Here is a 24,720-nt window from a genome sequence, read left to right as displayed (position 1 = left end):
TTTTGTTTTGGTACAATTATGAAAGAGGAGATTCTCAGCTTTAAAATGACATATCACTCATTACAGGTGGACTTTCCCAACTCAAATAAAAATAAGAAGAATGTCTAGTCCCATAGAATGTTGCTTTAGAGGAAAGGTGTTTAAAGTCTGTATTCTATTTAAGCACTCTGACCAGCAAAGTGAGAAAAAGAGGATAAAACTCTAAAGAAATTTCTGTAAAGGGATAGTAGTAGGATTAAACGAGGACTTACGTTCAAAGTTTGATCGTTATTTTATGAATAATTAGAGGGAAGAGTATCACGTATATTCTCGAATGAGAATTATGAAGTAAAATCAGATTGCCCTAAAACTTTATACACTAACTAATCATATCCTGTTCATTATTTAAGCAATCACAGCTTATTCTGTTTAAAAGTTATTGGAGATCAAAATGAGACCAGTAGCAAGGGTCGTAAATAAATCGAAACTACTACAACAAACTCAAAATCAGAAAAACAAAGGTCTACAACATACTGCTATAATACTACTTTTTACACTTCAAAATTTTGAAATTTCATAGGAAAAAGTATACTCTTTCAGGGAATGCTAAAAACTAACATTGGTTGATTCTGACAAAATACACCTGGATTGAGCTTTAACTGAAAACTACACTTTGCGACTTTTTGTTGGTTTTGTGGTGCGCGTCAAACATGTTTGAACGGGCAATTCATTTGAAAGACACGGTATTAAACATAGTTTAGAACATTGTTAGAGATATATCAAATCCCCACAAATAACATAACGGTAGATAATAACAACTGAAACAAAACGGAAGCACAGTAAAAGGCAGTCACATCAAGAAACTACATGTGCATATAAAGACGCTATCACCTGAATTAAAAGCATAGCTTTCTTTTTACTAACTTAATGAAAAGTTAATTATTTTCCTCTATAATACCCAAGTTTTTTACAATTTGATCTCAATATTTGAATTTTTTTCAAGATATGCCTCCACAGCCAAATCATTTCCTACATGATCTACACAACACTTACTGTATGAATAAAAAACAAATACAGTGCATTAATACTGCTTAACTACATAAAGCTTTTTTCAACTTCAATTCAATCTCAAACACTTCAATACAAATACAGGATTGACCTACCGGTACTTCATAACCTTTATACAAAAATATATATTTTCAGTACTATGTACCCTGTGTGATAAAATTCAATTTCTACTCTATTTAGTACAGTAAAAGATGACGATGATGATCCATAACCTACGAACATTTAAAATGAGGTAATTACTTATTCAAATTAAAGGGATGATTCAAAATTAGAATTTTAACATAGAAAATTATCTCAGTTGAACTCAGAGATGAGACAGATAAATTCCCAAAAATGAGATTGATTAAATGGGAGTCCGGGTGTCAAGAGGGCAGTGCCCCCTTACATTGTAAGGTTTAGGGTTAGGGTTAGGGTTAGGGTTAGGGTTAGGGTTAGAAAAAAACAAAAAACAAGACGGACCTGAAATCGACTGAAATATGATCGGCGGAGGAATCTCATCCCTGAGAACTCATCTTTTATCACAGTGTATGTACGTATTGCAAGTATTGAGAGGTAATAATAGTACAGAGCCTGAAACACTAGTAACATTATCAAGTGCTATATGAATGTAACTGTTATTATATACCTCATTTTAAGATTCTTTACTAATCCTGTCTTCTGATTGGTTGAAAATGCAGTCATGTTCTTAACCATGCCCGCTAATTGAAATTCATAGTCATTTTTCCCGGCTCTACCGGTTTATATCCATTTTTCATAGCACTTTTTCCATGGCTGTGAAACGTGACGTCATTTTGCTGCGATCCCCATTTTGGTTTACGTGTTACCGTATAAGTTTCTTTTGTGCGATGACCGATGCGCAATACCGTTAACGGTGTTTGAGTGCAATTCGATTTTGGTCGCTGCATTCAGGCGACGAATCTACCAATCCACGCAGCGCAGACGACCGATCGCCATTTTGTGTACTAGTCTCGATCGCAAAATACTGGGGTTTTTTAACATACAAAACTGTGTTGTAAACATCTACAACAAGTAGACTAGACGCACAGTCTGTGTAAATATGTTGCGAATTTGTGAATTTATAAAGTTACTGTTCATGTTCTACTGTTCTACTGGAGCACAGCTTGTTGGTGATATCATCCTGTACAAAAGTTACTGTTCGTGTAAACGTGTTTGGTATTCCCTGTTCTACTGGAGCACAGCTTGTTGGATTTCATACTGTACACAAGTTATTGTTGGTGTTAATATTCATGACTTCAAAGAGATGGAAACCTAAATGGGTGAGTCAACGTTTTCCTTTTTTTCCGTATATAAAATATATATTGACTGCTTTTAATATTCGAGGCATAGTTGTTTCTATAGGGTCTCGGGAAACTCACAACCTGCTATGACCCCGCGGCGCAAGCGCCTTGGGGTCATAGCAGGTTGTGAGTTTCCCTTGACCCTATAGAAACCACTATGCCTCTCAAAGCAGTCAATATATCCTTATTATTACAATCATTATTATTATTGTCAAAGATGGTCGGGGAAAATTATTTAGTTTTTCCTTTGATTTGGGGAAACATGCATATACAGTGCGTCCCAGAAAAAACGAAACCGAGAAGTATCGATGTTCTATCATAACTTAATCACAACTAAAATTAATGAATGATACATATTTGGAAAGCTTAGAGTCTCCTCTTTTATGTGATGCTACTCACGTGATGCATATTTCACGCATGAGTGATTAAAAGCAATTTGAAGGAAGGAAACCAAAAAGCCATTTGGCGGGCGGTATCTGAATTTCGAAGAAAAATTCACATTTCTAGAAAGTTGAGTTTCTGCCCTTTTAAGTTGCTAACTGTACATGTGCACTTCTTATGCCTACTATATAAATAACACAAAGTTTACACCTAAGCACATAAAAAGCATATAAAAATAATGTTATCATCTTGAATAATTAGGTAGGCTACCCTATTTTCCAACTTTGGAATGTTCCAAATAGTTATCATTCCACTACCTTCTGGACTATCATATTTCAGATATAGGGGTGTATGCATTCATTCCAAGTGGGAGAAACCTTCGTTGTCTAATTCATCTCCTGTGTGCGCATCTGGTTCCAGGTACAGATAGTTATCATCGTTGAAATCTGACATGACCAGATAACCCTGAAATCAAATGCAATCAAATAAAGATAGTGAATCATTATTGAGATCTGACATTACCAGATAACCTTGTACTCAAATGCAATCAAAAATAATTGCGCATGGAACCAAATGCAGTCAAAAAAATATATTGATCAACCTACAAATCAAATAAATAGTTATCTTAATCCAATCAAATGTAATCATCAAAAGAGTTTTCATCCTGCATTCAAATGCAATCAAATGCAATCGAATAAAGATAGTCAATCATTATTAAGCTCTGACATGAAAGGTAATACAAAGTTTTGGGAAATTTTGAAAATTGGATGGATAGTGATTCTTTACAACTTTGATAGATTTGGATGCCCCTGTGGATGTATTATAAGCACTAGAAAATTTAGCCCCTAAAACACTTCTGCTTTCGAGAAAAATTGAATATAGAAATTTACCGGTGCTCCTGGTAAATTTTGATAAATTTCAAATAGCACCTACGGCCGTACAATGGTAGCTGCGACCATGAAAATCTCAGAATATATAGTTGTGATATATAATTTCCAAACAAGAATAACTAATCGGTCGATTTTAGTCAAGAAACATCGTTTTATAGCTTAATTAATATCTTGACCTTGAGAGGGAGCTATACAACATGAAGACTTTATTATTTACAATTTCATAACTTTAGACTCGATTTCAATCGCGACAACGATCACTGAATATTGTCAGATCGCATATGCTTCCAATATGTTCATTTGAACCAATTAATGACCCCATACCAAAACTTTGTATTACCTTTATGCAAATAATTACCGTTGGTGAAGGTGATGGGACAAACTATCACTTCCGAGGCGATCTGGATGTAGCTATCTTTCCAAAGCGAAGCTGAGGAAAGATAGCGTATACATTCTGATCGACGAGGAAGTGATAGTTTGCCATCGCCTGAAACCAAAAGGTGATTATTTGCTTTATATTCCACATCCAAAACAATTTAACTACTGAAAGAAAAGGACGTGTATGCATCTACTTAAAAGACACCTAGGCCCAAATTCTCACCAAAAAAGTTTAAGTTAAAACCAACCCCTTGAGGGTACGGTGCACGCATGTGTTTTGGTTAATTGAGCTCATTGGTATATAATGCGCGCTTAATTATGCCTGTTTTAGTGCGCTTTTGGATAATCTTCAGTGAAAGTAGGATGCACTGTGTAGATAGTACCTCTATCTTCAGTGAAAGTGCGTTGAAAGATAGTAGTACTATCTACACAGTGTAACAAACTTTTTGCTTCTCCCATCAATAATGGGCGAATTATCTTTCATCACGTGATTTACTTTTGACCAATCGTAGAGCAAGATTCTTAGTATGTGGAATATAATACCAGATAACCTTGTACTCAAATGCAATCAAAAATAATTACGCATGGAACCAAAGGCAATCAAATGCAGTCAAATAAATATAGTGTTTTCAACCTTTTTAAAGTCACGGCCCTCTTTCAAGAAATATAAAGTTTCACTTTACTCCAATCCCCAAATCATCACAGAAGATTAATTTTGCATCACTCTCGCACTCATCAAGAGCCAGATACATTTGTCTCTTAACTTTGAGAGAGTGCGAGCAAAAAAAAGAAGAAATTTGTAATGTGGTACATCTTTTATTTTGTTATGTAATCAACACATGAGATAAAATATAAAACAATATATGCCCGCAACTCGTCGCTGAATATACATGGATATAGAAATCATATATTCGTTCACCTAGATATACAAATATAAGGATATTATAGGGCATCTGGTTGCCTAGAATTAAGCTGTTTCTAAATGTTGCAAGTGAGTGAAGAGAACGAGATTGAACAAATTTCCATTCCACGGGGTACTATTTTTATGCGAGCATATAGTGATGTTTCAAGGAATCCACTAACGACTCGCTTTTATATCAATTGAGAGTGCATACTTCAAACTCGCAAAGTCTCTTTACAGACTAAAATTATATAACGAAGCGCATATTTTAAAAATAGAATTAAGACATGGAACTTTTAACATACAGAACAAACTTGGTGTTGAGGGGTGATCAGATGAGTGACATACCTGAGCATCAGCCAACATGTTCTCTAGTCTGACCTTGACCTGGCTGAAGGTCGGTCTTTCTTCAGCTTCATACGCCCAACATTCCTTCATCAGATTATATCTGGTCATAAAAGGCAAAAATAAGTACATTAATAGATAACTATCAACAAGTAAAATTAGCAAAAAATCAAAATGAGTATCATATGTCAAGAGAACATGGCTATAATTCATTCTGTTGCACAAAGCCGACCTGTGAATTAGCACCTAATTTTTTGTGAAAAATTGCTTGAGTAGCAAATGAGTGACCTTGCATGAATAATAATATAGAGTATTTTTAATGCGCCAACTCCACATGAATAATGTGTTTGAGGCGCATGGAGAAGAAAAAACTATAAGTACACAAAAATACACACAAAATGTGAATACACACAACAATGTGAAAGTAAATCTAATCTACTGGAAAGCTGCTTTGAACAAATGAGTTTTGAGGGCATGTTTAAAGCAATCTACACTTGAAATATAACAAATATGTTGTGGCGATTGATTCCATAGGTGAGGTCCAGCGTGTGCAAATGACCGATCCCCCCATGATTTCTTAGTTTTCGGAACAACAAGCAATTGAGAATCGGATGACCTTATTAGCGTCTGGGAGGATTATAAGGCATCAACAAATTAATATTGTACTCTGGGGCAGATCCATGTATACAGTGAAAAAGAAGCGAAGAAAGCAACCAGCGTTTGAATATGCTTACATGTCTTGACTGCAGTGCTCTGGTTTGGGTAACCTGTATCCAGCTGAGATCTCCTTGACGACCTGTTTGGAGGACATACCGGGGTAGGGATGCGATCCTGCGTGAGATGGAGGAAATTAGAAAAAAATACTTAGGGTATAAGAAACATTAATGTCCTACATATACAAATACTACCGTCAAACCTGCTTTAGTGACCACCTGTCTACAAAGACAAAGTCCATTGTTTCTTTTGAAATTGGTTTCTCATCAAAACATGTACTAAAGGAACCTGTCAACAAAGACCACCTATCTACAAAGACCACTTGTTGTGTTTCCATTAGGCGGTCGCTATTCAATTCAACCAAGATATAGACAGCTTTGACTCTACTAGGTAGAGGCACTCCCTTGCTTAATTATCCAGTTCACGGTTGCAGTCTGAGCATGAGCAGATACAGGTCATTGCAGAACAATCTTGAAATACACGGAAACAAAATACTGGATACGTGTTCATGGAAGTTATGTAATCATTATTAATTCATGCAAAAGCAGGGCACTCCGTGATACACAGGTGGGAGTATTCTTTGAAAAGGGGAAACAAAGGCTATTTATATAGCACCTCCATCGCTGTAGGAATGATTTTTTCAAAATGTACAAAGTGGGACCTCTTCATGTTTTGAAGATCTGTGGATATTCCGGGTCATTGCAGTAATGTGCTAACCGTGAACTGGTCTATTCTCAGAATTGGCAATACGGTGGGTGTACCACCTATCATGTGAAATGGACAGGCCAAAATCCACAAAGCCTCATGGGACTTGGATGCATCTACACTTACCTAATGTGACAATCTCCCATATAAGAATAGCGAATGACCAAACATCGCTCTGTGAGGTGTATGTGTTATGAAGCAATGACTCAGGGGACATCCAGCGGACAGGAACACGACCCTATACACAGATAACAAAAGATAAGATAGGATCAGGTAAGATAAGAATAAAGTAACAAAATAATGTTTATATAATAATAACAAGAGATAAGATAAAATATCAAAGAATAGAATAAGAGACAAGACAAGGTAAGGTAAGGTCAGATCAGAAAAGATCAGATAACATCAGATAAGACGAGATCCGATAAGATAAGAACAGATAAGATAAGACAAGATCGGATAAGATATTAAGATAAGATCAGAAAAAATAAATACGAACAGATAAGATAAGATAAGAAAGAATAGATATGATAAAAAAAAAGGATAAGACAAGATATGTTAAGATATAATATGTTAAAATAAGATAAAATAAAGATGAATATGGTATAGGTTTAGATAAGATAAAGATGAAATAATATTTAATCTACTGAGTTTCTCACGGGGCATCATCTCTACTACCGGTATATACAATTATATGAGTTAAGCCTCGGTCACAAATGCTATTACGAACTGCTACGAACGCCATATGAACGATTTTTAGACAATGGAAATTCGGGAAGACAATGGAAAAACGGAGATTCGTACAAAATTATATTAAATGTGACCGTAGCATAACCTTCCTTCTACTTATCAAGCCTTTATCACATCAAATGCAGTAATTGAACTACCTTACAAAGAATACAAAATAAAATGACATACAAGTGCTACTTGATTTTATGGACCTTGTGCAGATTAGCCCTGTGCTAAACAAGTTATCCAATAAAATCTATTAGTAATACTACTTTTTGACCCCACATAGCTTTCATGTAGAATTAATCTTATCCTTCTTTTATGCGGTAGTGATGCGTTCAAGGGACACTTTTTTTTTTACCCTAGCCGGAAAGGCGGTTTACAAAGACGTTTATTTTAAAACACTGTTGCATTCAAGCGATTTCAAGCGATTTCTTGGCGGTCATAAAATAAATGTGTTTAAAAACGCAAACATGAAACGCTGAAAACATGCGTTTTGTATGGTGATTCTGCAGAAGCACGGTCGCTAAAAATCGATTGAACGAACGGAGATCTCAATCATGATTCTATAACGTCATTGACGTGGCCTGCTTCTGGTTTGGCCGACAGTCGAATGTAAAGAAATTCAGAAAGCACGCAGCGAAGTTGACCTATACTTCCTGGGTCAAATTGCACAGTGTGATGAGCAGTGGCTGGGCTTGAAATCAACGAGAATCAGCGTTGATGAAAAATCGCTTGAATGCTCACCCGCAGTAACCATGTTTTTTACGACGTTTTGATTTGTGATTCATGTTTGTGATTCTAGCTTCAAAGAATTGCTTGAACGCACCCTTAGTGCATCATGTATAAACGAGACCTTTAACTGACCTGTGATTTCATCTCGTACGTCTGTCCGTCCTCCAGGTCTCGTGCCAAACCAAAGTCTGACACCTTACACACATAACCCTCGCCAAGCAGAATGTTACGAGCAGCTAGATCACGATGGATACACTACAATAATAAAAAGTAAAATAATCAGGGGGTGTTTCAGAAAGACTAATCAACTTAAGTTGGACTTGAACTATGGCAGGCCATTCATGCCACTGGTTGCTCTCACCATTCGCCTCTCAATTATGATCGTTAGATAATATTTTTTCCTTCTATAATGAATTATCAAAAATAGTAAATTGTACATGTAGATTTGTGACCAGGATTATTTGTACGTCCCTTGAGAAATCAATACCAGGAATGGTTAGAGGAACTAGAGGCATGAACGGCCTGCTATAGTTCAAGTCCAACTTAAGTCGATCTTAGTCTTTGTGAAACACTCCCCTGGTTCTATATCATACTTAATACAAAATACAATCTCTAAGTGCTTTACAGATATTATTACCCTGGTCATCGGATTTATTCCTACCATATGGTCACCTTTAGGGAATACGGCATTGACTAACACAAATGTTTTCATCATCCTACCATACACCTAGGTCCCCTCTCTCCTGGACATGGTGTAACAAAAGTAGAATAATGATAAATTGTGATTTTCAACTATTATTCATTTTGTGTTCCTAATGCATCTTTTTGTGCCACCTCATGTCTCACTAACCTATTTCTAAACTTAACCTTGAACCCTATACCTCATAGTATACATAAAGCTAACATAGATGTTATAACTGGTTTCCTTCAAGGAGATATCAGCCCATATTTTAGAGAAGTTGATTAATTTGTAAACTGGTGCGATTGGCACCACCTAGTTCTTAACGTCAAAAAGACTAAGGAAATGTTATTTTATTTTCGCCATCCCCTCAGCCTCATGACATGTTTGTTGTCCATGATCAAAGCATTGAGCAAAATTCTGAATATAAGTACTTGGGTACTTGGGTAACATAAAGGTATGGTAATGTAACCCACTCCTTTATCTGATTAAATAAAGTCAGGGCAACATTTTCTGAGCATGTGCTGTACCACCACTTGAAGCTTTTGGATAACAAATTGGACAAATATGCCAAAGTTCTTAAAGTCTTCAAGTGACAGTGGGAAACTTCTATGGGAGAAGAAGAAACAAATGAACCATTTTGGGGTCTTTTAAGTCTATTATAATACATGTACATGTATCAGTATGTTATGTAAATGCTTATGATTGCTATGGAGTTCTCTCCCTCAAGGGATTACAAATAGGAGATCAGTGAAGGTGTTAAAAATTAGTTCTAAAATGTTCATGTTTGATTTAATTAGCCTATAATTGTTCTCTTTATTTTGTGTATGTTGTATCCTACTGATATAGTGTTCTTTCTCTACGAAGGTTTTATGTATTTTCATCTTTTGCACTAGTGCGCCTTAGGTACCTGTTTTTTATGTTAAGTGGCCTAGGCACCTTACAAATATTAAATGTTATCATTATATGTATTATCATCCCATTTACGGGAGATGACAAACTTGAATACACTGAACAAAAATAGTAAGTGATTATAATCGCTGAAGACTCACTTGTCTGGAGGCCAGGTACTCCATTCCCCTGGCAATCTGAACACCAAAGGTAAGAAGATCATTGGGTGGTATGTCTTTCTGTTTCTTGACATTCCTATAATCAGCAGTCATAGATTCTCCGGTCCTGATCTGTCTCAAGTAGCCCTGCAGGTTATTATTAGGTAGGTATTCCATGATGATGTACCAGGGATCTACAGAAACAAGACACAAAGGTAGTATATTCATTTCATTTCATTTTTATTTTTTTCATTTCCAACAAAATACAATACAAACTAACGAATACAATGTAAAATGTCTACAAAACATAGTTACATTTGTAATAAACAAATCTTAACAGTAGTTTTATACATTTGAGGAAGCAAAAATTGAATTATAAATTCAATTGCATTAATATTTTGAGGAAAATGTAGAGATCCACTAAAAAGCAGAGCTTGTAAATTTTGGACCCCTCAGATAATAATGAGTGTGAAAAGAGTAAAGAATACATATACAATCAAAGAAGAATAGCGGCCAACAAATACAACATTTATTAAAACACGTAATGACTGGAAACAAGAAGACGTATGAACTTAATGTCTTTCCCATCTGTTGTTTAAAAGTTAGCTACTCACTTTTGTGAAGACAATTTCACCTGTTGAGAAGTTAAAGATAATTCTGAAGTGCCATTTATTAAGCTAGATAAAATGTATTATTACGGCTAAACTGGTCTTATTGTAGGGATATAATACTGTTAAGTGACCCTAACATATGTATAGGGAGGTGTACATCATGTTGTAACTGCAAGGATATGGTGCTATATTAAAGGCCCACTGCACTACTTGTAGCTACTTGCACCCTCTATATAACAAACAATGCCTAATCGGTTACCAATCGGTTATTAATACAAAACAGAATAAGGCACAGCTGTAAAAAAAAAAACCAAGAAAAGGTTTTGCCTGGACAGCTTCCTATCAAATTAGATATAATAAACATAGTAAGAAATCAAGTAACAAGCATGGCTGCTTTTATGGCACTTTAGCATTTTAAAGAATCAATTCCTGCCAGGTACCCATTCACCTTGCCTGAGTCAAGTGCAGTAAATGAAGGTGAATATCTTAACAAGGGACTTAAAGGGCAAGTCCACTCCAAAAATAATTTACTTTCAATAGAAGCAGAAAAATCAGGAAAACCAATCAAAAAAAGTTTCAGCAAAATCAGATAACTAATAAGAAAGTAAGTTATTTTTTTAATTGAACTTGCACTTTAAGTGCTGTTTCTGGGTTTTGAACCCTGAAACTTGTATTTCACAGCCCCAGACCTATCAGCTTGACCACAACAACTCTACTCTGACGAAACAAATGCAATGAATCTTACCAGAATCTGTACAGCATCCAAGGATATTGACAATGTTAGGATGGGGATCAAGATACATGTAGAGGCTTAACTCCTTAGACAGATCACTCTTATCATTCTCGGTTGCAGTTTCTATAAGGAAACAAGAAAAATGAAGTACAGACCTGTGAGCACAATATTTCTTGTTTTCCTTAAACCCTGTTTCTCATTGAAACATGTGTTACAGGAAACCTGCGTGTAAAGACCAACTGCAATTGTCTCTAGAGCATTTGTCGGATCACAATATGATCCTCTGTGGAGATAACTCAATATTATCAGCAGACACATTGTGCAGGCATTAATCAATGAACAATTTAATAATTGCTAGCTTCTTTAACTTTCTGCATGTTTTCTGTCGTTTGACGCACATGCATTTTTTATTTATTGGTTTCTGCATCTTTCTTCTTTTTTTCATCATACATTTTCATGAACATAATATGGTTTGATACAATATAATAAACGAAATTAAACAAATATACTGAATGCATAATTAACATACATTAGATGCAGGAGGGCTACAGAAATAAGCAAAGTAGCTTGATGTGCCCGCAGCCCTCAAATTAAATACAACAATAAACATATAAATAAAAAAGAGTGTGACTTGCAGAGAAGAAAAGGAAAGGAGCGTTGGTAATAATACAATAAATCTCATACATCTGCTGATTGAATGCAGGTTCATTCATGAATGGATAAACGATGCTAGGTCATGGACGATTACACATCATTGTTGAATATACAGTCAATGTACACACGAACATGAATACAGTAAAATTACACACGACAGGATCAATACTTAGACAATAACATAGTTTTAACTGCCTTCTTAAAAGAATACAATGTCCTAAGGTTTGTATTACAATTGTTTTCGCATGAAACAATAGGCACCAGAGGATATTTACAAAGTTAAAAGTAAAGATCAGTTTTGGAAACGCCCCCCTCTCACAAAATGAAATGGAAGCTCTTTTTACCAATCTTGTGAAAGAATCTGTTTTGACTACTATGTGATGATACAAATTTTTGCAGAGAAACCACCTACTAATTGATATATTTGGTAAATTATTATATCTATTTGGACCTGATAGATATCGCGCACGGGTCACGCACGTGTCGCGCACATGTTGCATAGTCCCATATACATCTTTCTGTACGTGTACAGTGCTTGTAACTTTACCAAGACTGGGCCAAATTTCTTATCATTTTGATGATTCCAGAACCTTGCAGTACACACCAATACTTATATGCTAGATGATCAACCTTTTCTGATTGATTCCTCAACGTTTCTTTAAAAGATACTGTAAATACCTTTTAATCTTTTCACAGCTACTATAGTCTTCTCCTCCTTGGTTATAATCCCCACGGCCTCCGCCTTGTAGACATCGGCAAACGATCCGCTTCCAAGCTTGTTAAAGAGCGTCAATCGATTACGAGGAAACTCCATCTTGGTCGCGTCCCTCATCGTGGAGATCCTTAGATTGGGAATGGCAGGCATGAGAGTCTTGGTTGGCGATGGAACGTAATCATGATGTCTCTGTACATGAAAACAATGCATGTGGGACTAAGTGAAATCATCTGGATCATGAGATCTCTTTCCGGTAGGTTATTAATGACATATGTCTATGAATCAAGATGAAAATGAATTGATCCGATTCAAGAACAGTGCAAAATCATGATGTTACATGAACTTTTCTGTTGCTTTTTTTGCCTTTAAGCACTCTAGGCACTAATTGATGGAAGGATTACCTAAATTTGTGCAACACAAATGCATTGCAAATCGCAAAACTACCCATTTCCAGCCTTTATTAGCTTCATAAAAACCCTTTAAACACCAGTGTATTTTAATCTTGCACAGGAAACAGTTACCGATACATAAGCTTGCAGCCTTTGGTATATCCCTTGATATGAAAAGTACACTTGGGTACAGGGAGATTGTTTTGTGTGGTGTATAAGGAATTTATATAACCACAAATAATCAACAGAGGGCAGTGGTTCTTACCCCTCGTTGATTAGCTCCCATTTCCAGACCTGTGAGGCCATCCTTGTCATCGTCTCGCTTCTTACGACAACAGCAGCATGCGATAGCGATGATGATGATGACCACGATGACCACCGCTGCTACCGACCCGGCGATGATTCCAATGGTTGTTTGTGATAGAGCATTATTCATCGGAGGGTTCTGCGTATCTGAAGAGTTTCATGAAAAAAGGTTCACCATTAACATGGCATAACCATATTCCCCTTTCAGTGCTACTAATGCTACTCAAATTTTCATATTGTATCTACATGTAATATACACTCAACAAAAATTAAGTGGACACTATTCATAGTAAATATAAACTTATCTTTCATATATAAACATAAATTAATCTTCTTTAACCCTATCTAGTTGCAGGGGGAATTTAAAGCCCCCCCCCCTACATTTGTCACGATTATTTTTTAATGCCAAAGAATCTAGTGCTGAAATTTGAGGACTTTTTTCTCTAGAGTCTTGTGCATCTTTTGAAATAAATTTTTCGAAAATCTGACCTACCGTTACAAAGTCACGTAACCTTGAGTCTTTGCATGTAAGCCCGAAAATCACTCAAAATAGTTAAATTACAGTTTGAATTTAAATAAAACAACAAAAACAATAAAATATCTAAATTAAAAAAACAGAAATATATAAGAAATTATCAAATCAATAGAAAACATAAGGAATAACCTGGCTCTTCCATTTTTTGTTGTTGTATTATTATCTTAAATGGTCTACTAAAGAATATATGTAGTGAAAACTAATGTTTAGATATGAAGAATATATGATTTAATAGTAAAAGTGTGAATTGTATTACTTTATTTGCATAAATTACAATAAATATGCAAATGAGTGAATTTTTCAACAACAAAAATCTAATCTATACATTTCGCTTGACATGCATGCAAATTTTCACGACAATTGACCGATCAGCGGCCAAGATCATATGGGGGGGGGGGGCCCTTAGAAGCCTCCCCCGTACCATTCATGGATGAGTGAGCACAGCCATTTAACAATAACTGAGTTTTTGAAAGTGTGGTTTTCTCTAATCTATTTATTTATATATATTTTTTTTAAATGCATCGCAGTAAACTACTGCCTGTATTTGACTATAGCTTCCTTTATCTATAAGGCTTACTACAAGCTTGCAACTACTTTGAGGTTTTTTAAAAACATAAATCAGGCCTTTCAACAAGTTTCATCAATCAGGCACATCTGAGCATATGCGATTGGGAGAGGGCCACCAGCCCCCCCCCCCCCCCCTCAAAATGTTGCAAAACTTGATGTGAGCCCTCCAAATGGAGAACTTCTAGGTTTTGTGAACAAAACAAATGGAAGTGTGTTATTTTCTCATTCATTTAGAAAATGTAATTTTTCTCTTTAAATACCATCTATTTTATCTGAATATTGATCAACTAGAAAACTTAAGGATGGAAACTTTTAGAACAAAGAAAAAACAATAACAAAAATAACACAATATCTTAATAGCTAGTAACACAATGGAATTCATGAAAATTTAAATGGAATGTATTGATTACTTTTTTCAGGTAAATTGTTAATAAGTTTAACATCAATATGTAACACAATCATCATTACTTTGTTTAAACAAAAATGTGTACTTATACAAATAATGTGCAGAAATTATTTTGACTAAACTGGTATTTTTACAAGAGACTGACAATTCATTTGTAATTTTATATAATCGTGTATATGTGTGCAAATTATTGGTCACAATCAATCAGGTCTCATTGTGGGCTGAAGGTAGTCTAGATTCTGTCCCCCCCCCCCTTTCCTTAAGTTCCACACAGTGCGTGAAGTCACCACTATTCATGCGATCCCCAAAATACACAAATCAAGAGAAAGAATGAGAGGACTGTCTTTGTTTCAGCATTGAGGGTGTCTGATTTTCTCAGCTGATTTGACTGCAAAACTTGAACAGTCCAGGCAGTGGACTAGGCTGAAGGGTCGTCCCTAATCTTCATGCATCTGAAGAAGCCATGTCTTTTTTGGGGAGTCGGGCTAACTCGGATCAGGGGACAACTCGGCCCAGATACAAAACAGTCAGTTTTTGCATGTTTAGGTTTAGGGTTAGGGTTAGGGTTAGGGTTAGAGTTAGGGTAAGATGACAAAAAATGGCCGTGTTTGCAGCTGGGCCGAGTTGTCCCCTGGTCCGAGTTAGCCCGGATCCCTTTTATGGGTAGAGTAGGAAGGGGTAGTTTAGATAAGGTTGATGAACAGTACAGTGACAATGTAAAAGCATTTCCTCAGTTTCATATCTCATGTGCTGTTTTTTCAAACTAACTCTGAGTAACTAAAATTACTATACTCTAAGACAACTTTGCATGATCTAAGATGGATGCACAATGAATTTTGATGAACTTATTCTTATTTTGAAATAAATGCTTTGTACAAAAAGAAAAATCATTTAATCATCAACAAATCTTCATACAGTAGTCAGCACGAACCTGCCTGATGGTGTAAACGCTCAATTCTAAATTTAAAAGCTTGGATATCTATCTTTGCATTATGAATTTTTTTTCTTCTAAAAACAAGATTTGTTGTTATGCCCAATCACATTTTAGCGCAAAAAAGCCAATAAATGTGTTTCCTCACTGCTATTTCTTTGAGTTTGTTTTTCGGCCATTGCCGCCATTTGATCTGAAAATAATACAAAATATTCTGTCAAAACGTAATTCAATTGCGTTTGGGACATTCCTGTTTGATCTGAAAAACAATGATAACTATCGTTTCAGTGTTGTTCCTCATCCAATGATCTGATTAAAAGTAAAATGTCGCTACTAATAACTAGTTTAATTTTCAAGTTTATTTTCCACATGTCAAGAAAAAGTCATCACAAATAACAGACATAACGACCAGGGCCCTGTTGCATAAACCTTACCCTTGATGATAACTTCACTGTCAATGGCAACTACCATGGTAACAGGGCTAAACAGCCAATCAAAAATCAAGCCTGGTTTCCATGGTTGTTACCATTGATGGCAAAGTTACCATCAATGGTAAGTTTTGTGCAACAGGGCCCAGAGCTCCAGTTTATCAATAGTTTATACTTACTCTCACATTCACGTCCTGTGAAACCACTTGCACAATCACATGTATATGAAGGCATCCCATTCTGTGGTGTACATACCCCACTGTTCAAACATGGACTCGGAATACAGGGCGTTATCACTGCAATGTACAAAACACAATATTAATAATATTTGCATTTCTACAGAACTGTTCTAAAAGCGATGTAGGCCCAAAAAATGAAATAAGCTGAATATTTGTGAAGAAAAAGAGAAATCAGGAACATATATGATCCCTAAAATTCAACTTACAGATGTATTTGTTAATTCTTAGCTATTTCTAAGGTAATCTGATTCTACTTCAGGGCATGTTAGTCTATTAGGTATTCAGATTACATGTCATTTACACCAAGTTTAATTTACATTACATCTTTCTTCAAACTATTGATTGAAAAATAAGATTTATACTTGTATCCACAGCTGTTACATCCTATAACAGCTAGGCCATTTTGTACTTGCTCTTTATGTTTAAAGGGGTCATATATTTGTGGAAGATGTTTGTAAAAAGGGGGTCATAATCGACTCTGCTAATGATCACTTGTTACCCCTTTGAATATGAAGTGAGACCACAGTGAGTTACATTATGTGATGTCATTATGTGATGTGATATGTGATGGTTATTTTACCCGACTGTTAAGAAAGCATAAATGCTTGTAAGTAAGCAACCAGACGGCCGACGGCTTTAGGTCCTCTCCAAGGGTTATGGGGCGGTATTCTGAACCCTGTGTTATCTCTAATATTGTTGTATCTTTGGAGATAAGATAAGTTGGTATTCTGAACACTGTTGTAACTTTTGTTGTATCTTTTGTTGTAACTTTTCTCTCATCTGTTTGGTCGCGCCTGCGTTCAAACTTTTGTGCGCTTGTAATTGTGCTCATTAGTAATAAAATGGCACTTAATCCTCATTTGCATATGTGCACTAGAGATAATATGACAAGATAATTGGTATTCTGAAAATTGTTGTATCTTTTATCTTATCTTATCTTGCATGGTATTTACAACAATATTTACAACAGGTAGGGGATCGTTGTATCTTTCGAGATGATATAATGGCGGCAATATTTCTTGCCCAGAACCAACTTCATGCCAATAGACGAGTTAGAAGACGATTGTGTGTTGACTGGAAACATCACAGACGAGAACTTTCTAAGAAATTACTTGCTAGGATATGACGGTTTTTAGTGCTCTCATCTTAAGCAATATAGTGAAAGCGTGATTTGTCTTCATGATCCACATGCCACAGCGCATATGATGACACGCGTAATAAGCGCTCAAATAACTAATTACGCCCAAGATTATTATGCGCTAGGCGCATCTTCAGATATGGCATAAAGTATTTCTATTGGTTGACCTACTTATCATGCTTATATACAACAGATTTTGATTGGTAGGGTCCATGCAAATGGGCGTGTCAACAGTGGTAAAAGATAAGATAGAGGCGGTCCTTCAAGAGATAACACAGGGATAAAATGATGTTAAGAATACCAACTTACAACAATATTAGCGCTGTGTTATCTCTGGGAGATACAACAAAAGATTAATGCCTTACCAAAGGGCACTACCTAAGCGCATTGTCTTGGTTTCGAACCCAGGTCACCGGATTACGAGACCACTGCTCTACCGACTGAGCTATTGGGCCTACTTACATAGATACTTACTAGTACAATTTTCACCACTGTAGCCGCTGGGACATTCACAGTAATATGAACCAGGAGTAGAAGTAGGGGCAGAGGTGGAAGAAGAAGGTATGGAAACGCAACTTCCTCCATTCCTGCAGGGTCTATCAAAACATGCAGATTCTAGTGTGAAACAACCAGATGAAGAGTATTAGTATAATAAATACATTTACTTTGTTATACAGGTGTAAAATGTTGAGATTAAAGCGATACTGACTGACGAACTTTCTAACCTAGCGTATTGTTAGTTGCACAGCGCCCCCTCATGGTCAACTTGCCAACAGTGCATAATCACATAAATTTGTATCACTGGTATGAAACAAAGGGAGTGGTTTTGTTATTATGAATATGTAGTATCAATAGTAAAGAAGCAAAAAGAGAGGTAAACCACAGGTTATTGATTAAACGAAACCATTCACCAAGACGTACTTCCCTTTCAATATCATGAGATCTTGTATAGGGGTTCTATATGGTATTCAAAATATGAGCTTTAAATAAACCTTCTGTAAAGAGATGAATACCGGTAATGCAATTTCTTCAATAAAGGAAAAATTTCAAATAAATTCAATTAAATGTATTAATTTTGTAAAATATTAAAATATAATGTATAACAAAATTGTGCCTGGAAAACAATGGCTCGCACAATTTTTGTTTTCTGTGCCTTTTTCTGGTCTTTAAATGGTACATAACCTGCCCCCTCCCACACCTTTAACACGGTCATAAATGAAAGGCATTACCACCTGATCAACAAGGCTTAGCGTGAATTATTGAAAGTTGAATGGAACAAGCATCACATACCGGTAAGAAACTTTTGCGCAAGTCGATTTTTACACTCTCACAAACAATGCCTCCTTTACATTCAAGCGTGAACACTTACCACACAAAAAAATGATACTAGATGATTTGGGATAAAACACTCTTTTATAAGATATAGAATAATTTACTGTTTATAGACAATTTTTTTAAAAAATAATTAGCAATTTTCTAGGTGTAAACTTTTTTTTTGACTCACACTGTAGTTCTATCTACCGTATATAAGGAAAGATACATCTAATCAAATCAAGGGGATTTTTCATCATCTATTATGAATCTCAAGAAGTATTGTCACATTTACTTTGCTGATTGATGCTCATGATATGACTAGTCTTCTGTTTACTACACAGATCTTCCTGCACCACAAATACATATCCATTACGATAGATAAAACAAGAAATATTCCTGAAAATATTTTATAAAGGTTAGTAAATACTGAAGGAAAAAAAAGAACATTTTCTAACTAAAAATAAAGTGTTCTAAAGCACGATTAGCCAGCATTATTAGCAGCAACTAGATGTTTTAGCACAAGCACAATGGTTGATCCATGTGGAGACTTAAGTGAAACAAGAAAGAGCTAGATGCATGACAGCAAATCTTCGAGAAATGCAGGCTAGGTTTTAAGAGGCAAACAATTTGTCCTTAGCATATAGTATGTTAAATGGTGGCCCTGTGTATAGAAGACTTTAGAAGCCACTGCATTCATCATGAACAAGAAGGGGTAACATCAGTGAAGTGGCACACCTGAATGTCCCAATCAGCCATATGAAGACAAGCACAGGGTACGCTACAGAGGCAATCAGTACGTCCCTCGCCATGGACTTTTAATGGAGGACCCCTGTCTAGGATATTGTACAAAACTAGCTCGTTGGAAAATTGCTCCGTATTAGTTTCAGACACAAACCAAATTCCTAACTTCAACCCTGGACCCGACACTATACCTATCCCTACCCCTACATATATATAAAACTAATAGAAAACACAATTGCAACCCTTAACATAAAGTTTTGATAAAAATAAAGCCTGGAGCAATTGTCACCAGGAACAAATGTCAGAGTACTGTGCAGGAAACTTAAAGCAATACTGAACTGATAAACTTTCTGCCCCAGTGTCCTGCTTGTTGCACTGCCCCATCTAATAGTCAACTTGCCAACAGTGCTTGAACCAATACCTAATTTCTATTTCGCAGAGGCCCAACAGAGGGACCCCACTGGAAATAAGCTCTCAAGCTTTCGTGGGTTATCCTGTTCAAGCTGACTTATTTTGTATCTGTTATTATTGTATATTGTTGTATGTTGGAAGCTAGTCGAATAAAAATCAATCAATCAATCAACAGCGCTGCTACGGAAGCAACGATTTATGGGACGATACTGTTACAGCTGACTGGAGATGGCGCTTCACGGAATTTTGTGGTAGTGCTTCTTCTACAGTATGGCTTTATAGGGTATCACATAGATTTGTTTCCTTGGGATAAGACAAAGGAGGTGAAAGTATAATTAATGAATCCTTAGTAGCAATAGTACAAAAAGAGAGAAGTAGACCACAGGATATCTATTAAACAGAACCATTGATCAAAAAGTACTTCTCCTTCGATATTATTGTTACCAGTAAGTCTTTTAAAGGGGGTTTGATTTTCAAATCGACCTTTATAATAAAGAACACCTCCCCATCACCATTACTTATATCAGCAGGAATAAATTAGTTTGATATAACTCCCAGTATTAACAGGTGAAGTAGACCAAATAATAGTACTAGTATATACTTTATTGAATATTAAACTTCTTTAGCACAAAGTTAATCTACCACGAGGTCCATATATATGCCAATAACAAATATTACATCTCAGGCAACAATAAGCAAACATTTCACAGGTTTGCTATGATCTTACCAGTTTCACAGAATTCACCAGTGAAATCTTGAGAACACAAGCAGTACGCAGTAGTTCCTGAATCTATACAGGTCCCATCATTCAGACAAACACCTGAACTACACATTCTAATATCTGTTCATTATGAATGAAAGGCAAAAAGATATATGGTTTCTTATTACCATTACCCGGTAGTAGGTATTATCACCATTTATTTGATTTGATATGATTTATTGATTTCTATATCATATTTCAAACATACATATTTTTAAACATACATAATGTCCATCTGTGTGATATAATAAATGTTTCAAAGTACAATACATGATACTAATACTGTATAGAACGTTATCATTATTATCTTTACCATTATTATTATGTTTTATCAGTAGTATTATTAGTATTACTATAGTATAATCTCATTAATAGTAGCTGTTTTTAATTCTTGATTTGTATTATATTTGTAAATTGTATTCTTGTATGTATTTGAATTTTTATATGGGAAATAAAACCAACCAACCAACCAACCAATGTCTATTATTACCAATATTATTATTTCATCAGTAACTCAGCTTGATCTATGCTGGTTCTATCTCATTGGAATACAGAGAGCAAATTACATTCTGTAGTCTTAGGCCTAAAGTACTTTTTGTAAGAGTCTTGCGGTACCAAACTGAGCTGCTTTCTGCAGAAATTAAGTTCTATCTTTGTGGTAACCGCAATTGTCTTCAGATGTTTAAGAAGATTGCTTGTAATCATGTCTAATGCACAAACCACCACGGCTAGGACTACAAATGTCTTGATATTGCACAGCCTTCCAAGTTCTCTTCTCAGGTATTGTAAATCTTTCTCAGTTATCCTAGAATCATCAGGCACAGCTACATCAATTATGATGCATTATTATTATTTGTATTGTCAACATTATCATTATATTTAATACTATCATTATTATTGTTATTATCATTATCGACAAATTATCTACAAATATCCAAGATTCAATAGCTCTGTATCATAAGATACAGAAATGCGAAGTGTATTACACATGCATCATTATAGTTAAAATAACGCCATAAGGTTTTCTCAAAGAGGCATCAGCATGGTTCCTTATACATGTAGGATGTCCTATTCACAGATAAATCATTTTTATTGTGCTTGATATGGTATTTTTAGGAATCTCGCCTATTAAACTCTGCTTGCATTTTGTTTGGACATCTGGTATAGAGTGGTGAAGTGTGAAGTCATCAAAAATGTATTTTGGGAATTTCTCAATTTTTTCTTCATTTTCCGAAAGAGCATAAAAATAATGTCTGAATGTCGAAAACCAATTGAATATGTTAAGTATTGGCTGAGATATGACCATCTGAATAAATAGATTTCCTATAGGAACTCAGTGTTATATTGCTTTGGTTCATAACATTACGAGCAAGACCAATATAACACTGACTTCTTATTGAAGATCTTTTTATTCAGATGGTCATATCTCAGCCCATACTTAACATATTCAATTGGTTTTCATCATTCGGACATTTATTTTGATGCTCTTTTGGAAAATGAAGAAAAAATTGAGGAATTCTAAAAATAGATTTTTATGATGTCACAGCTTCGGTACTCGCCTTACCAATCTCACAGAACTGCCCAGAGAAACCTTCACGACAATTGCAGTACGCAGTAGTTCCCTCTATACAAATCCCACCATTGAGACAGACATCCGATCCACACATGTTATTAATATCTGTTTATTATAAAGGAGAAATCCAATGTTAGATTAATTATACACCTTCTTTGATACAATGCGTCATTTGACCCAACAAAGAGTTTAAATGCACTCTATTACGTTCCATGAAAGTTCATAATTTCATCTTCTCACAAAAGCAACAAAAGGTATTTCCCATAGAACTTTTAAAGTGAACATCAGAAAGGATGCCTAGATAAACACAAGAAGCATATATTGTCAACTACACAGAAGTACGAAATATATGTAATGAAACGTAATGTACAACTCATAAATCTATTAAATCCATGCTCAAAATGCTCAAAAATGATTTAAAGGTTTATAATAATCATTGCAGCATGAGCTAAATCCAGCATTTTGTTTCAGAATCTGAGACAAAGTTACCCAATCCCTTTAATGACAACTGCTCACTACAATGGTGATACATATATCCATTTTAATAGCTCTGTATACAGAAATGCAAAGTGTATTACACGTGCATCCAAGCGCGTAGCCAGGATTTTATCTTAGGGGGGAGGGGGCAATAGTGAGCACGCGATTTCGCTTACAGAGCGCGCTCCCTAGGTGAGTGGGTGCAGGGAGGGCGGGGGGGGGGGGGGGGAGAATTAAATTATTAGAGAAAGAAGACGAATCGTTGTACCATTCTCGACTCTAAATCCTTGTCTGAATTCAGTTCCCCCCCCCTCCTTTGCGAGGCGCGGAAGCTTTGATGTTTCATTAAATTATTAGAGAAAGAAGACGAATCGTTGTACCGTTCTCGACTCTAAATCCTTGTCTGAATTCAGTTTCCCCTGCGCGGAAGCTTTGAGGTTTCATAAATTATTAGAGAAAGAAGACAATTGGTTGTACCGTTCTTGACTTTAAATCCTTACCTGTGTTCGGAAGCTTTGATGTTTCATTAAATTATTACAGAAAGAAGACGATTCGATGTACCCTTCTCGACTCTCAATCCTTTTTCTTCCTACGTCCTCTTCCTTCCTTCTTTCTCTTTTTTTTTTGGGGGGGGGGGGGCCACTGCCCCCACCGCCCCCTCTAGCTATGCGCATGCGTGCATCATTATGGTTAAAATAATGCCGTGGTTTTCTCGAAGAGGCTTCAGCCTGGTTCCTTATAGCATGTCCTATTCACGGATAAATCATTTTTTATTTTGCCTGATATCGTATTTTGAGGAATCTTACTAATTAAACTCTGCTTATTTTTTTTAGACACCCTGTATTGCCTTACCAATCTCACAGAAATCGCCAGAGAAACCTTCACGACAATTGCAGTACGCAGTAGTTCCCTCTATACAAATCCCACCGTTGAGACAGAAATCGGATCCACACATGTTATTAATATCTGTTTTTTATAAAGGAGAAATCCAATGTTAAATTAATTATACACCTTCTTAACAGTGCTTCATATGATCGACCCAACAGAGAATTTAAATGCACTCAATTACGTAACATGAAAGTTCACAATTTCATCTTCTCACAGCAACAAAAGGTATTTCCCATACCGGTAGATCTTTTAAAGTGAATATCAGAAAGGATGCCTAGTTAAACACAACAAGAATATATTGTCAACTACACAGAAGTATGAAATATTTGTAATGAAACGTAATGTACATCTCTTGAATCTATTAAATCCATGCTCAAAACTCAGCTATTTCTAATGAAATTCAGCTCAAGGTTTCACAGGACATCATCAACTACCCAGCAGACATGTTAATAGAAAAGCATAGGGGGTGCATAGAAATTAGCTGTATACACACAAATCTTTGAAGCAAAATTTTGTGTATTGTGTATTTAAAGATACGTACCATGGAATGATATTAAAGTCATGTTATTTTACTGGTTTCTAGAGGTTTCAGTGAGAGCCCTGCATATCCATGTGTTATTATTATGAATACATGAAACTTTTCAGCAAGAAGTACCAAATAGTAATACTGTTGACATAGTTTACAGTTTTACTTCAAGCTAAAGACCAGTTTTGGAAACGCCCCCTTCTCAAAAAATGAAATGGAAGCTTGTATTACCAACCATGTGAAAGAATATTTTTTGACTACTAGTATTATGTGATGATACAAATTTTGCCTGGAAATCGCCTACTAATTGATATATTTGGTAAATTATCATATCTATCTGGACTGGATAGATATCTGACATGTTTGTGTAGTCCCATATACATCTTTTTGTGTACAGTGCTTATAACTTTACCAAGACTGGGCCAAATTTCTTATCATTTTGATGATTCCAGAACCTTGCAGTACACACCAATACTTATATGATAGATGATCAACCTTTTGTGATCAATTCCACTACGTTTTTTTCACAA

At 35.6% G+C, this 24,720-nt stretch overlaps 1 protein-coding gene across 1 annotated transcript in view; it reads right to left on the bottom strand.

The window, feature by feature from the left end:
• Window positions 1–2,775: 2,775 nt before the first annotated feature.
• LOC589823 (fibropellin-1) overlaps window positions 2,776–24,720 on the bottom strand; it is a 45,529-nt gene continuing 23,584 nt past the window's right edge. The window contains exons 10-23 of the mRNA XM_030977577.1: window positions 23,629–23,742; window positions 22,291–22,404; window positions 20,694–20,807; window positions 17,975–18,115; window positions 16,303–16,419; window positions 13,216–13,403; window positions 12,525–12,750; window positions 11,155–11,315; window positions 9,852–10,076; window positions 8,253–8,375; window positions 6,786–6,897; window positions 5,975–6,071; window positions 5,244–5,343; window positions 2,776–3,191 (exon numbers count right to left, since the gene is read on the bottom strand). Of these exons, the coding sequence (XP_030833437.1) occupies window positions 3,084–3,191; window positions 5,244–5,343; window positions 5,975–6,071; window positions 6,786–6,897; window positions 8,253–8,375; window positions 9,852–10,076; window positions 11,155–11,315; window positions 12,525–12,750; window positions 13,216–13,403; window positions 16,303–16,419; window positions 17,975–18,115; window positions 20,694–20,807; window positions 22,291–22,404; window positions 23,629–23,742 (1,940 nt within the window). The 3' untranslated portion in view covers window positions 2,776–3,083. The remainder of the gene's footprint in view (window positions 3,192–5,243; window positions 5,344–5,974; window positions 6,072–6,785; window positions 6,898–8,252; window positions 8,376–9,851; window positions 10,077–11,154; window positions 11,316–12,524; window positions 12,751–13,215; window positions 13,404–16,302; window positions 16,420–17,974; window positions 18,116–20,693; window positions 20,808–22,290; window positions 22,405–23,628; window positions 23,743–24,720) is intronic.

Source organism: Strongylocentrotus purpuratus, unplaced genomic scaffold (assembly GCF_000002235.5).
Source record: "Strongylocentrotus purpuratus isolate Spur 01 unplaced genomic scaffold, Spur_5.0 spur5_scaffold_1, whole genome shotgun sequence".
NCBI lineage: Eukaryota > Metazoa > Echinodermata > Echinoidea > Camarodonta > Strongylocentrotidae > Strongylocentrotus > Strongylocentrotus purpuratus.
Note: the sequence above shows the minus strand (reverse complement) of the source record. Positions and strands in the feature narration are given on the sequence as shown.